The sequence below is a fragment of the Mytilus trossulus genome, chromosome 10 (genome assembly GCF_036588685.1).
Source record: "Mytilus trossulus isolate FHL-02 chromosome 10, PNRI_Mtr1.1.1.hap1, whole genome shotgun sequence".
Lineage (NCBI taxonomy): Eukaryota > Metazoa > Mollusca > Bivalvia > Mytilida > Mytilidae > Mytilus > Mytilus trossulus.
In genome coordinates this window covers 6,667,361-6,681,341 of record NC_086382.1, presented here as the reverse complement: position 1 = coordinate 6,681,341, position 13,981 = coordinate 6,667,361, and the positions used below count along the sequence as shown (strand labels likewise).

General features: G+C 33.8%; 2 protein-coding genes across 2 annotated transcripts; both read left to right on the top strand.

Moving 5' to 3' along the window:
* The first annotated feature begins 4,911 nt into the window (after positions 1-4,911).
* LOC134686679 (uncharacterized) lies at positions 4,912-5,586 on the top strand. Its single transcript, XM_063546354.1, has one exon. It carries the CDS (start codon positions 4,912-4,914, stop codon positions 5,584-5,586), a length of 675 nt encoding a protein of 224 aa, XP_063402424.1.
* Positions 5,587-10,405: 4,819 nt separating this feature from the next.
* Positions 10,406-11,527, top strand: LOC134686678 (uncharacterized). Its single transcript, XM_063546353.1, has one exon. The coding sequence runs from the start codon at positions 10,406-10,408 to the stop codon at positions 11,525-11,527; it is 1,122 nt and encodes a 373-aa protein (XP_063402423.1).
* The last annotated feature ends 2,454 nt before the right edge of the window (positions 11,528-13,981 follow it).

Below are 13,981 nucleotides of genomic sequence, written 5' to 3'. Positions count from 1 at the left end.
CCTGCTTCCGACGAGGTGGAATCTGAGGTAGAAACAGCTATTTTCAATTCGTATACTACTTCCGTGCCAGTGGTTTCTCGTTTGTTATGCTCGAATGATTATATAGTTTACATTCTCAATAAACACAAATCAACGGAATATAAATTCATTAAGGTAGATCATAAGTAAATGTTTTTTGAGACAGAATTTTCTTATAATTTGCCAAAATAAAGATTTTAATATGCTTTTTTCAAAAATATAATAAAAAGTATGGGTCACCGTGCTATTTTTCAAGCTATGAGTCGGGTGGAATCAATATCGTGTTGGACCCCAAACCAATGCGTTTACTAGCATTACATGTAAACAAAGATAACGAATTGATATGTGGTTTACGAGAGGCAGGGCAACCTTTTCCAATACATGATTTTTCCGTCCGTCAAATTGCAATATTTGACATTGCTACCGACGCAAAGTTACTTTGGAAAGTGATATTAAGGGAAGAAAACTGTTTTCCTATCCTAGTTGTATACGCACAGATTCGAAAAACGTTATGTATATAGTTGATTCAGAGAATAGTGACTGGATTGGAAAGCTACTGGCGGTAGACAGAACTGGATGTGTGAAATTTTCGTACAAGGGACCGCCTAGTTTAGAAGAAGTCAGACCGAAAGCAGTTTCTATTACGCCAAAAGACAACATTATACTGATGGATTCAATTAACAATGCTTTACATGTTTTAAATACAAAAGGAACTCTCCTTGCGTTACAGTTTCTTGATGAGTTAGATATAGAAAATGCTATAACAATATGCATAGACTATGAGGGATTTTTGTTAATCGGATGTGCCGGAAACAATACTGAAAACGGGAAAATTCATGTCGTTAAGATTGCAGAACATTTCATGTTATAATAATATCACTAGAGAATGATATTTTATAACTTTGTCAATCAATTTTTGGAAAGATTGGAACTTGTTCTAACTTTCTTAAGGCACCGGCCTCCTTAATAACAAGTATAAACTGAACACAGGTTAGCTACTAAATATACAAAATGTATACATACAGAATTATAGTTCCTTATAATTCCCATGTCCGTGCACATATACACATATAAACTGTGAAAAATTTGGGTATATTTTTGGACCAGTTCATTTGAGTATATATGTGTTATAGATGTGTTGATGTGCATGCTTTTTTTATCAGTTTGATTAGGTTATTGTGTAATGGTACAATACTTGTGTGATTGACAACTGTCATGATCACCAAACAATCAGAGACAAGGTGGGGCCTTAATAACAAAGCTCCACCTTTTTAAATGCCAATCATATTGGCCACATTACTGATTAACCCAAGTCTTACATAATAATACAGCCCCTTAAATATACATCTCAAAACACTCTCAATACACAAATATTTGACCTCATAATTGAATACCCACATTTATAAATTAGTTGTTTAATATATAGAGACATAATCGATTGATGACTTTTGAACAGCGGTATGCTACCGTTGCCTTTATTTAGTTTACTTATAATTCTTTTATCAGTGATTGACTTGAAACAGTTAATATAATTATAAAATTCTTAATAAGAACAAACCACTTTTTTAAAATTTATTCTCCATCAAATGTCTGTTAACAATATCAGAAGTGTACATATATTTTTGCAACCAAGAAAGAATCCACATTTCAAAAAAATAAGTTTTTTTTTAAATTGTTTATGTTGAAAAGGTACATTTTCAATGCCCTTTGCTGAAAAATATTTTGATTATAAATTAATTTAAATACACTACACTTTTAATCTTCAATGTCATACAATCATGATAACTGTTTTCGTTATCAATAAGCAATTCTCAGAGGAGAACTATAGTACACAGATATAAGAAGATGTGGTTTTGTTTCAACTTGCAAAATGCCCCAAAATAACATTTTTAGATTATTGTTTTGACACAATAAAGTTCTTAGGTTAAAGTTTATCAGTTGGTCCTATGTCTTCCAAGGATAATTAATAAACTTTATTAGAAGAATCTTTTATTTGCAATTTACCGAACCCCCTATCTTTCAATTTGATTCATATTAATAGCTCATTTTATCTACTGGAAAAGTGCTTTTCCTTCTAAAGACCCGCAGTTAATGCAATTGTCACCAATAGTGCTTTCTTAAAGTTCTTTTTTGTCCAAACCATACCTAAATATGATTTGAAATTATTCAAACTACTCATGCTTCCAAAGTTTTTCATGAGTTATTTCCTTCCATTTGATTTATGGATACGTCCCCAAAGAGGGGCGAAAGATATCAGTTAGGGTAGTAGAAGACCTTGAAAAATAGGGATTTAGAATAGGAAAGTAGGCAATCGAGGAGAAAAGGAAACGAAAGGTCGGCCAAAGGAGGGGTAGTAAATAAGAAATTTGATGAAAAACGATAGGTGACAGAAGAAAAGAGATGAGAATGGTACAAAATAACGAAAACTCTATCCCTGTAGAACTGTCATAAACAGAGCCTAAACATCAAAGTTAGGACAATTGTTTTTTAGTAATGTAGCCTAATGTCCTTAGATTGCTTTGTATTTCCTTAAAGTAAATTTTAAAAAAAGATGATTTTGCAGTTAAGTTTATTTATATTTTGCCAAATACTCTCAGCACAGTTATAATGTTATTATTCATTGCAATTACAATCAAATGAGTCAAGGCATAAGACAAACATTGATACAACGCAATAATAACATAAAAACAACAGCGTTCCTAATCATGTGCCGTCTCTTGTTTCTCGAGTAAGTGGATATAATGTTGGTTACTGGACTGTACAAGTTTTGAGCTCACCTAGTCCAATAACTTGGTCCAGAAAAATTTACAGCAAGACAAGATAACGGCCAACACAGAGTCTATTCAACACACAAATTCTTGTTGCACTGTTTCAATTTTAGGTGAGCTTATATTTTTGTTATTCGTTTTACTTGTACATGGCCTCCCCTTGGTTGTTTAGCTTTGTTTGGACGTATATTTTTCTCGGAGGAGTCGGGTGTTGGTAATTGCTGTGATCTGTTACTTGATATACATGATAAAATAAATGGTTATTTTACTACAAGATCCTTCTTTTATTCATTTTGAAGGAGTAATGTTTTCTGTAATTGTTCAATCAGAATGTCCTGTGTTAATGTATCAAATGACATGTATGATTTACATCACCAGGACAGCAACACAGCGGTACAAATAACCCAAAGAAATCTGAAAGACAATATGCAAACTTTTACAATAGACAGGTGTTCATGCAATGCCAAGTTCTAAATCGCCCTGAAATTAGAGCTGTTATAAATTTTGTATGTTTTTTGGCTTTCTTAACTTTTTTTGTCGAAGGTAAATACCCCTTCGGATGTCTAATAGTAGGGAGTCGTAGGTCATGGGTTCGATCCTTCCGGTCAATCAAAAGACTCGAAGAATAGTATTTCCTGCTTTAAGCACGCGACATCAAGGTGTAGGAACAAACACTGGTCAACTCAGAGTCTGAGTAACGCCGTGAAGGGCAGTTGATACGTCTTCTTACGACTATTGTCATGTGAAATAACACCTTAAAAATCCAACGTTGATGACGTCACGTTCATATGACGAAATGATGTTTATGAGCTGATTAACGAAACACACTTTCAGTCAATCAGAAGACGTGTTACATCTCAAATTTAATTATAATACTATAACGAATTAGATCAAATTGATAACTGTTGCAAAATTTTTTAAACATATTCATTTTATTTGGTTTTACAGTATGGGGTGATTTCTTTTTAAAAGGAAGCTTTTGACGTAATTATCACAAGTACTTTTATTTGAGAGAAGTGAATTTATATGTTGGGTAATATTATATATAAAATCTTCATTTACATTCGATTCACATTTGAAAAATTTTCCGGTTTCCTTTGTTCTAACATTTAAAGATAAAAATTTAATTTTAACGACAAATACAAATTAAATTTTGTGATGAAATTTTGTAAATTTCCTCATACATGTATTTTTGTAATGTTTCATATAGAGTGATAAAGTAAAAATAGGTCTAATAAAAATATCGCAAATGTAAGAGTGAAATTCATAGAAACTGACAAAATCAAACGCTATCATTCAAATGAACAATTGAATAACACTTGCCATAAGGCATTTCCCGATAAAGATGTGGGTAAACCCTAGTTTTATAGCTAAGCTTAACCTCCCACTTGTATCGAATGATAGTTCGGGAATTTCTCGCTACATTGAAGACCTGTTGGTGACCTCCTGCTGTTTTTTTTTTATTTGGTCGGGTTGTTGTCTCTTTGACACATTCCCCATTTTCATTCTCAATTTTATGTACAGTTTCATTATGGACGATATATCTTCCTGGTTTGTAATTTCTGAGATTTTTGCCTAAACTAAATACTGATGTTTTGTTCAAGACATTTTGCCAGTTTTACAAGGACGTGATGATTCAAAAAGAGTTACATAAAGTTTCAAATTATCAAACCTGAGATTACCACCTAATTGCCAATGGAAAAATCTTACAACGTCGCCACTTTGAGAAACGCACAAGTACCCGTTTCCTGTCATATTTGTAACGGACCAGGGGCTATATGGAAATGTGAGGAATTCGATGTGTTTATGTGTAGGGCCTGCAAAGAAAAAGTTCATGGGAAAATTGAAATGTTCTCAAGGCCATGAAGTAGCTACTATTCACGATAAACATGATACTCTTGCGGATTTTTACGAAGTGCCATTTGAGATAATTACTTCGGTTCTCAATTCGTATACTACTTCCGTACCGACAGTTTCTTACTTAGCATGTTCAAGTGATGATATTGTTTACATTCTCTACAACGTTAAACTAACGGAATGCGTATTTACTAAAGGTAAGATACTGAATGCATCATTTTAGGTATTAAAAACTTTTCCTCTTCCAATGTTGAACTTTACATTGAACATGAATGACGAAGTTATTTATACTAATAAATCTTCTGACAAAGAAAGTCCTCTTCGTATGATTTCATATTCGGATAAAATTCGAACTGTCATGGATCCTAACCACATGCAAATTACTGCTCTGCATGTAAATATTTATAACGAATTGGTGATTGGTTTACGACAACAAGGACCAGCATTTCCAGTAAGTGATTTGTCCGTGCGGCGAATTGCAATATTTGGTAGTGACTATCGAGGCCCAATTAATTTGGAGACGGACACCAAAGGGAGAAAATTGTTTTCTTATCCTTCTTTCATCAGAACTGATTCAGAAAACGTATTGTATGTTGCTGATTTGGACACATTGGACTTTACGGGAAGGCTACTTGCGGTAAATAGAACTGAGCGCTTGAAATTTGCATACAGTGGACCGCCTAGTTTAGGTGTATTCTGTCCGCATTCATTCGCTATAACACCGATAGACAACATCATACTGCTGGACAATCTTAACAATTCTTTACATGTATTGAATCCAAATGGAATTCTCCTGGCTTTACAGTCTCTTGTCAAGTTAAATATAGGAATAGCAAGTGCATTGTGTATTGACAATGTAGGACATTTATTAATAGGCTGTAGAGGTATGGATGGCCAAACTGGAAAAATTTATGTCGTGAAGATTGCAGATCGTTTCATGTGATACATAGACTTTAATTCATTAATTTTGATAACATTTTTACCTATTATGTCTGTTTGTTTTGTTCACACGTCGATGTCAATATATAAGGAATTTTATACGACTGTCATACCTATGAGAGGTTTAGCTAGCTTTAAAACCAGGTATAATTCACAATTTTATACATAAAAAGATGTGTTTACCAAGTCAGAAATATGACAGTTGTTGTCCATTCGTGTGATGTGTTTGGGCTTTTTATTTTGCCATTATATGAGGAACTTTCCGTTTTGAATTTTCCTCGGAGTTCAGTAGTTTATTTTTTAATTTTTGCAAATCATTGCATTGATATGGATTGTTTTAAATAACACAAACGACACTCATTTTACTGCACAAGATGAGCAGTCGGGAATCAATATCTTTTCAGTGATGCTCGAGATAAGACTATTTGAATAGTCGAACTTAATCAAAATTTTGTGAATTTGTTCTTGTGTACGTGATACAACATACACATGTCGTGTAAAGCTGAATGTCAAACAATATTTCAATACAAATCAATATATAAGGTTGTCAAGGTATTGGAAGACCTGGAAATGGGGATTTAAAGAAATGGGAATTCAGACAAATGTAAAACAACTGTATTTATAAAGGAAGTGCATAAGAAATCTGAAGAGAAAACAAAACACAATAAAACAGAAGAAAAATGGACAGTAGAAAGATAAAAGCTACACGTAGAAACTTGTATCTCATTTAAAGTATGCAGCAATGGTTTATCGACGTTCAAATCTTAAGAATATATTTAGAAGGTGCAAATCAAGCTAACAAACATAACATGAAGGAATCACATCAACTCAAAGGTATAAAAAAGAGAGAAACAGGATGTGTCGACAGATTAAAGATATCCTGCTATGCGAACATCTGTTTGTATTGCTCACAGATTGTTGTCAATATGATATAATTCTTTGCAACTGACATACTATTTAGAGTTATAACTAGCTATAAAATCAGGTTTAATCCAACATGATCTACATATGGAAATGTTTGCACCAAGTCAGGAATATGACGGTAGTTTTCGTTTCGTTTGGTGTGTTTCCTTTTTTTAAACATTAACATTTGAGATAGGACTTTGCGTTTTGAATTTCCCGCTAAGTTTGGTATGTTGGTTAATAGTAATTTCCGTTTTTACAAATGCCGAATATGCGCGGATCACTCTTTGTACCTAATAAACAAAGTGCACGAGACAGCTTGTCACGTTGGAAAGTTCTTAAGAATGATCAGTCCGTAGTTATTTCCTCAAAAACATCGCGGATTACTCCAAAAATAGTTTGTAAACATCGTGTGGAATAGATTCCTTTAAGGCATTATTAAATAAAAGTAATATATGATGGTATCATGTCTAACGTATGACACATTCCACCAACTGAGAGGATTTTGACTGTAGTATTATATGATATTTACAAAAATCTGAATGATAATCAGAGATGCACAGCGCTGTTGACAGTAATTTCGATAAGATATGATTAACAACAATATAGAAAAAAAGAAATATTCATTTGACCATCTAGGTCAAAGGAGTAGGTTCAGTAAGACCCCTTTTTGGCCCCAAAATATAGCAATGTTACAAAATTGTTTAAATAAAAACTTTCAGTTATTTTTTGGAAAGTATAATGCCTCTTCTACAGAAGTATGGGCTGTTTTTTTGGCATTACAATGCACATATATCGGGTACTTGCATCATTAAGTCATGCTAAATTACTGAAATCTTCACAATTTCAGCATTTTAGTTAAATTAAAGAAGGTTTCCGTCTTAAATGAAAGTGGCCGCATTCGTGTTCATCCTTGATATTGAAATGTAAGTTGTGTTTTATGATAATACGTAAAATATATACAGGTCGAGGATGAACACGGATGCGGCCACATTCATAAAACCATATGAAAAGTGAAAGTGTTTAGCAGATTAGATTGATTTTTCATATTCAAGCTAGAATTGGAGCGTTTTTAATGAGTGAATCAGATAAAATCTTTCACAAAAAATAATTGAATCAATTGAAATAGACATTTAAGTTTATAAAAAGTGTCCAAAATCTTTCGTCAGATGGACTTGAAATTTGAAGCCAAAACCGGCCCTTACCGGACCTACTCCTTTTCAAAATGTTCCGTAACATGTAGCAGTATATTCGTATGAACCTCAATTTGATAAACGATTAAGGTGTCCATCAGTGTATTTATATTTATCCTGAAATTGGGTGTCTATACGGTATTGGCTTTGCTCATTGATGAAGGACGTACGGTGACCTATAGTTGTTAATGTCTGTGTCATTTTTGTATTTTGTGGACAGTTGTCTCATTGACAATCATACAACATCTTCTTTTTTATATTTAGCCATGGATTACACCAGTCTGTATCATAGTACATTATGAGATAATCGTTCCATTGATTGGAAGGGGTCCTACCATTTGTCCCATTCAAATGCATTGATTGTCCAAAAATTAAAGTGGGTAACCCCCGAAACTCCCTTTCCCCCAAATATAGCTCTGGGTGGACTCGTTTCTGGAATGGAATCCTGGTAATAGTAGGAGTTAGGTTGGAGGGAATTTGAGAGTGAGGCTGGAACCAGGTGACGAGGGTAGAAAAAAAAGGGGCGGCAAGTGGGAATCATCCTATGTGCACCATTAACAAGGATCAGTGTATTAATTAAGTCACTTTATTAAATTTAATAGTAAAAGACATATTTTGTATTTCAATCTAGGGGAATTTTAATTAAACAAAATAATATATATATCAACATCTTTTGTGCAATTTCATATATGTATATATATAGTTGGTGTACTGGTGTACTGTGTGTGGAAGGTATCCCTTGTTGTCCCACGCGTAACGCGTTGTGGGTGACATGGAAATACAGGGCGTCCGTCCATCTGTCCGTCCGGGCGTCTGTCTGTGTATCCCTCCCTCTGTCCGTCCGATCTTGTAAGTCCTCTCATGGGTACAATTCTTGCCAGTTTTTTTTTTTATAAAACTAACACTATAGGTTAATATCAGCTCTATCTCAGACAAGTTCAATGATGGATGATCGACATTTTTTTAAAAGAGTTAAGGCCCTTGGAAATATAAATGTATGGGAAATTGCCACTTAAGCACTTTCGCAGATACAATTTTTTACGAGATTTTTTATAAAACTTATAAACTTATTATATAGATTAATATTAGCAATATCTCATGCAAGTTCTAATATGGTGGACGATTGACATTTTTAAAAAGATGTATGCCCTTTGGAAATATTAAATAAGTGCAACGCGGGAGATATTGGAACTATGTTCTTTATTATTCTGTGGTTTATATATTGTAATAAACTAAATAAATATATTTTTTATGTATGTATTTCTCTGCCTTGAGTGTTCTTTCGTTTATTTGTATTGTACTTCTGTCACGTACATTCTAGCGATAGCTTTAGCATTGCCATATGTGTGGGAAGTTTTTGCTAGCCATACAACCAGGTTCAACCCACCATGTTTTATGAATATGGCAGTTGTCATTAAACATTTATTTTGGAAATTATTTTTGTAGCAGTTCAGGGTTTATGTTGTGTATTTGTTTTTTTCTCTAATGATTCATGTGTTTCCTTCGATTTTCATTTGTGACATGGATCTGTTTTCGCTCAATTGATTTATGACTACTGAACAGCGTTATACTACTGTTGCCTAAATTTATCCATGAAATCAAAAAAATCATTACTATGCATAGCTTTTAAAGACGCTTAAGATACAACACCACAAAAAGGGGTTCCTTAAGGGTTGCACTATATTTGGCTTAAAAACTAACTTAAGCATTACCAAATCAGGTGATTTCGGTTAAAAACAGTTGGTACTACATGCAAGTAACTGCATACATATTAACATGAGAACTAATTTTTAGTAGTATAGACGTATAGCAATTCTTAAAGGAGAAAAAAGTCTACTATTGTTTCAAACTACAAACTGCCCCCGAAACAACCTTCAAATACATTTTAAGAGAAAATAAAGATCTTAAAACCAAGTTTATCTGTTGGTTTGTCGTCTCTCAAAGATAAATGATAAAAACTTTATTAGAAGAATCTTGATTTGGTAAAATTTATTACGGCACGATCATCCATACCTATTCTGTGTCTCTCTCCACAAAAAAAACACGATAATGTATATTATTGAAGTAAACAGTTGGGTTAACCTCTAGTCTGTCTTTTAACAGTACAAAACAAAATTTCGTTTGTCGATTAAATAAATTAAAGCGCCTCAAATAGCAAAGTGCATGCAATTAATATTAAAAATAAACAACAAATGTGTTGACCCAGAGACGGATTTAGGGGGGGGGGCAGGGTGCCTGGGTTCCCTTTTTAAGAAGAAAATTGGTTGATTATATAGAGAATCACTGAATCGTGACGGAAACGGGCCCCTCTTAGGTAGCCAGTGGGCCTGTCAACGTATATTTGTTCCGCCTAACAGATGTTCCACCAGAAACTTTGTTATAAACAATGTCATAATATTTGTTCCTGTTGGAAGACATAATTCTATATCATTTATTCCGTTAGGAACATATACTGTAATAGTTATTCAAGTGGAAATAATATTCCAGAATACTTTTTCCTTTAGCAACTTGTATCATAAAGGAACTTCTATTCTGTGACAGCCCCCCACTTATGAACATTTCTTAATCCGCCACTAGTTATTTTTTTTAAAACAAAGTAAAAATGAAATGTTCATAAGCAGATCTATATTTAACTTGTAACGTAATGTAAGTTCAGTGACCCAAAAAGTTGAATGTCAACCATTCCAGCAAGGAAGTAAAAATATATGTCAACCCACCATTTTTGCGATGGCTAAATCGGCTAAATCAGTCAGTATTGCAAAGGCACAAGTACCAGTTTCTTGTCACTTTTGCAACGGATTAGGGACTAAATGGAAATGTGAAGAGTGCGATGTTTTTATGTGTAGTTCCTGCAAAGAGAAAGTTCATGGAAAATTGAAATCTTCTCAAAACCATGAAGTAGTTTCGATTTCTGATATTTCAAAGGATCCGCTTGATTCCATCGAAGTTGCGTCTGAGGTAGTTTCTTCTGTTTTCAACACTTATAATATTACCGTGCCATTTGTTTCTTGCTTGTCGTGCTCAAATGATGATATAGTTTACATTCTCGACAACAGTGAACCAACGAAATGCAATTTTATTAAAGTGAAACTACTGAAAGCATCAGTTAGGGTACTAGAAACTCATGATCTACCAATGTATGACTTTGCATTGAACAGGAACGACGAAATACTTTTTACTAATATACATTCAGAAGAAGAGAGTCCCGTTCGCATTATTTCGTCGGGTGAAATCACAACAGTGTTGGACCCCAAACCGATGCGATTAACTGCTATACATATAAACAAAGATAACGAATTAATATGTGGTTTACGAGAACAAGGACCGACTTTCCCAGTGCATGATTTTTCCGTGCGTCAAATTGTAATTTTTGGTAGTGACTATCGACGAAAAATTACTTTGGAAAATGATACTAAGGGTAGAAAGCTCTTTAGGAGTCCTGCTCGTATCAGCACCGATTCGAAAAACGTTATGTACGTTGCTGATATAGAGAATGAAGATTGGAAAGGAAAGCTACTAGCGATAGACAGATCTGGGCGTTTGCTTTTTTCATACAGGGGACCGCCTAGCTTAGAAAAAATCGGACCGACTTCGTTGGATGTTACACCAACAGATTACATCATACTCTTAGATGTTTTTAACAATGCTTTACATGTTTTGGATTCCAAAGGAATCCTTCTTGCGTTACAGTTTCTTAACCAGTTTGATATAGAAAAATCGGTTGCTATATGCATCGACAAGGAGGGATTCCTGCTAATCGGAAGTAGCTCTGATGATGATGATGATGATGATGATGAAAATGGAAAACTTTATGTCGTGAAGTTAGCAGATCAATTCATGCGATATTGATTGGATAAGTGAGTGATTATTTGATGACCTTGTGAATAACGTTTTTATTGTTTGCTCTAAACCTGCATACGAAAACTCAAATTAATAAATAAAATACATTTGTAAATTAATTATTTTGTTTAATGAAAAGATACATAGCCTGCAACGCCTCATGAAAAACAGTACTTTAGTACAATACATAAAGAGACTGACTATAGGTAGTAGATGACCTTGACAATATGGGATGTAGAAAAAAGAAAAAGGGATGACCTTTGGGAAAAAAGATAATGCCAAAAGAAGGCATGGTGTTTGAAAAAATTGCAGATAATTAAGACGGGGCAGGTTGGGTTGACAACTTGCAGACTTTTACCTGAGCCAACTATTCATACAAGGTCTAGTTCTAAATCGCCCCGTGATTATAAATGTCCAAAAGGTGTCCGACCACCAATCAACTCCCTCTAGAAATGAATGAAACTTTTGGTGAAAAAGAAATAAATTATGATTATTCTGTGCCAAAATGTACTTGTTTATGAGTTTGCATTAAAAATTAAGGATCAATGCACTCCATTGTATACTAATTTAAGATTTCCCGAAAACGAGGGGTTATTTTTAAAAGTACTTGAGTTCTGAAGGTCAGTGTGTTCTTTTAAAAAAGACTCCAAAGGTATTCTCAGATCAGTTATTAAGTTTTACATGCACACTTTGAGTATCATTTATTCTTAAACACGTCATTTTAGGCTATGTTTACTTATTTTCTATTCATCCTAAATTGGTATGAAACGCGCGTCTGGCGTACTAAATTATAATCCTGGTATCTTTGATAACAATATTCCATAACAATTAAAATTTTATAGAGAACTACTGCAATATTTTTAAAACAGATACATTGTATTTGGTGTTCCAGTTTGTGGTGATTTCTTATGAAACAGGAACTTTTGAACAAAGGATAACAAATACTTGTTATGAGAGAAGTGTATATGTTGGGTTTATTATACATAAAGTTTGAGTCACATTTGACAATTTTCCGGTTTCCTTTGATATGACATTTAAGTATAAAAAAAAATAACTCTAACTAAACTAGTGGCTCTTAAGAGCCTGTGTCGCTCACCTCTATATATGAGCATATTAAACAAAGGGCACAGATGGAGTATTTTGGTGATGGTGATGTGTTTGTAGTGAACATTCTTGCTACTAACAATTTTCTCTATCTATAATAAACTTGGCCCTTAAGTACCAGAAGAAAATATTTTGTAAAAATTTACAAAAACATGTTGAAGGCCGTACGGTGACCTATCGTTGTTAATGTCTGTGTCATTTTGGTCATTTGTGGATAGTTGTCTCATTTGCAATAATACCACATCTTCTTTTTTTTTTTTACAAATTAGTGAAAATTGTTAAAAATTGACACTAAAGGGCAATAACTCCTTAAGGGGACAACTAACCATTTTGGTCATGTTGACTTATTTGTAGATCTTACTTTGTTGAACATTATTGTTATTTACAGTTTATCTCTATCTATAACAGTATTCAAGATAATATCCCAAAAACGGCAAAATTAATTTAAAAAATACCAATTTGAGGGCAACAACCCAACAATTAGTTGTATATTTCATCTGAAAATGTCAGGGCAGATAGATATTGACCTGATAAACATTTTACCTCTGTCAGATTTGCTCTAAATGCTTTGGTTTCAGAGTTATAAGCCAAAATCTATATTTTACCCCTATGTTCTATTTTTAGTCATGGCGGCAATCTTGGTTGGTTGGCTGGGTCACCACAAAAAATTGAGAATGGAAATGGGGAATGTGTCAAAGAGACAACAACCCGACCGTAGAAAAAAAAACAACAGCAGAAGGTCACCAACAGGTCTTCAATGTAGCGAGAAATTCCCGCACCCGTAGGCGTCCTTCAGCTGGCCCCTAAACAAATATATACTAGTTCAGTGATAATGAACGCCATACTAATTTCCAAATTGTACACAAGAAACTAAAATTAAAATAATACCAGACTAACAAAGGCAAGAGGCTCCTGACTTGGGAAAGGCAAAAAAAAATGCGGCGGGGTTAAACATGTTTGTGAGATCTCAACCCTCCCCTTAAACCCCTAGCCAATGTAGAAAAGTAAACGCACAACAATACGCACATTACAATTCAGTTCACGATAAGTCCGAGTCTGATGTCAGAAGATGTAACCAAAGAAAATAAACAAAATGACAATAATACATAAATAACAACAGACTACTAGCAATTAACTGACATACCAGCTCCAGACTTCAATAAAACTGACTGAAAGATTATGATTTTATCATATGAACATCAGGTACAATCCTTCCCGTTAGGGGTTTAGTATCATACCATCATAACATATATGAGAAGAACATAACCCGTGTCATGCCAACAACCGGTTTTTGAATAAATGTGTTTAGTTCCGACGCAAAGACCCTATAAGTAAATCAATATAAACGCCAAAATATGC

What these genes read in the sequence shown, in the direction of transcription:
- LOC134686679 (XM_063546354.1), top strand. Translation starts at nt 4,912, where the DNA reads ATGAATGACGAAGTTATTTATACTAATAAATCTTCTGACAAAGAAAGT.
- LOC134686678 (XM_063546353.1), top strand. Translation starts at nt 10,406, where the DNA reads ATGGCTAAATCGGCTAAATCAGTCAGTATTGCAAAGGCACAAGTACCA.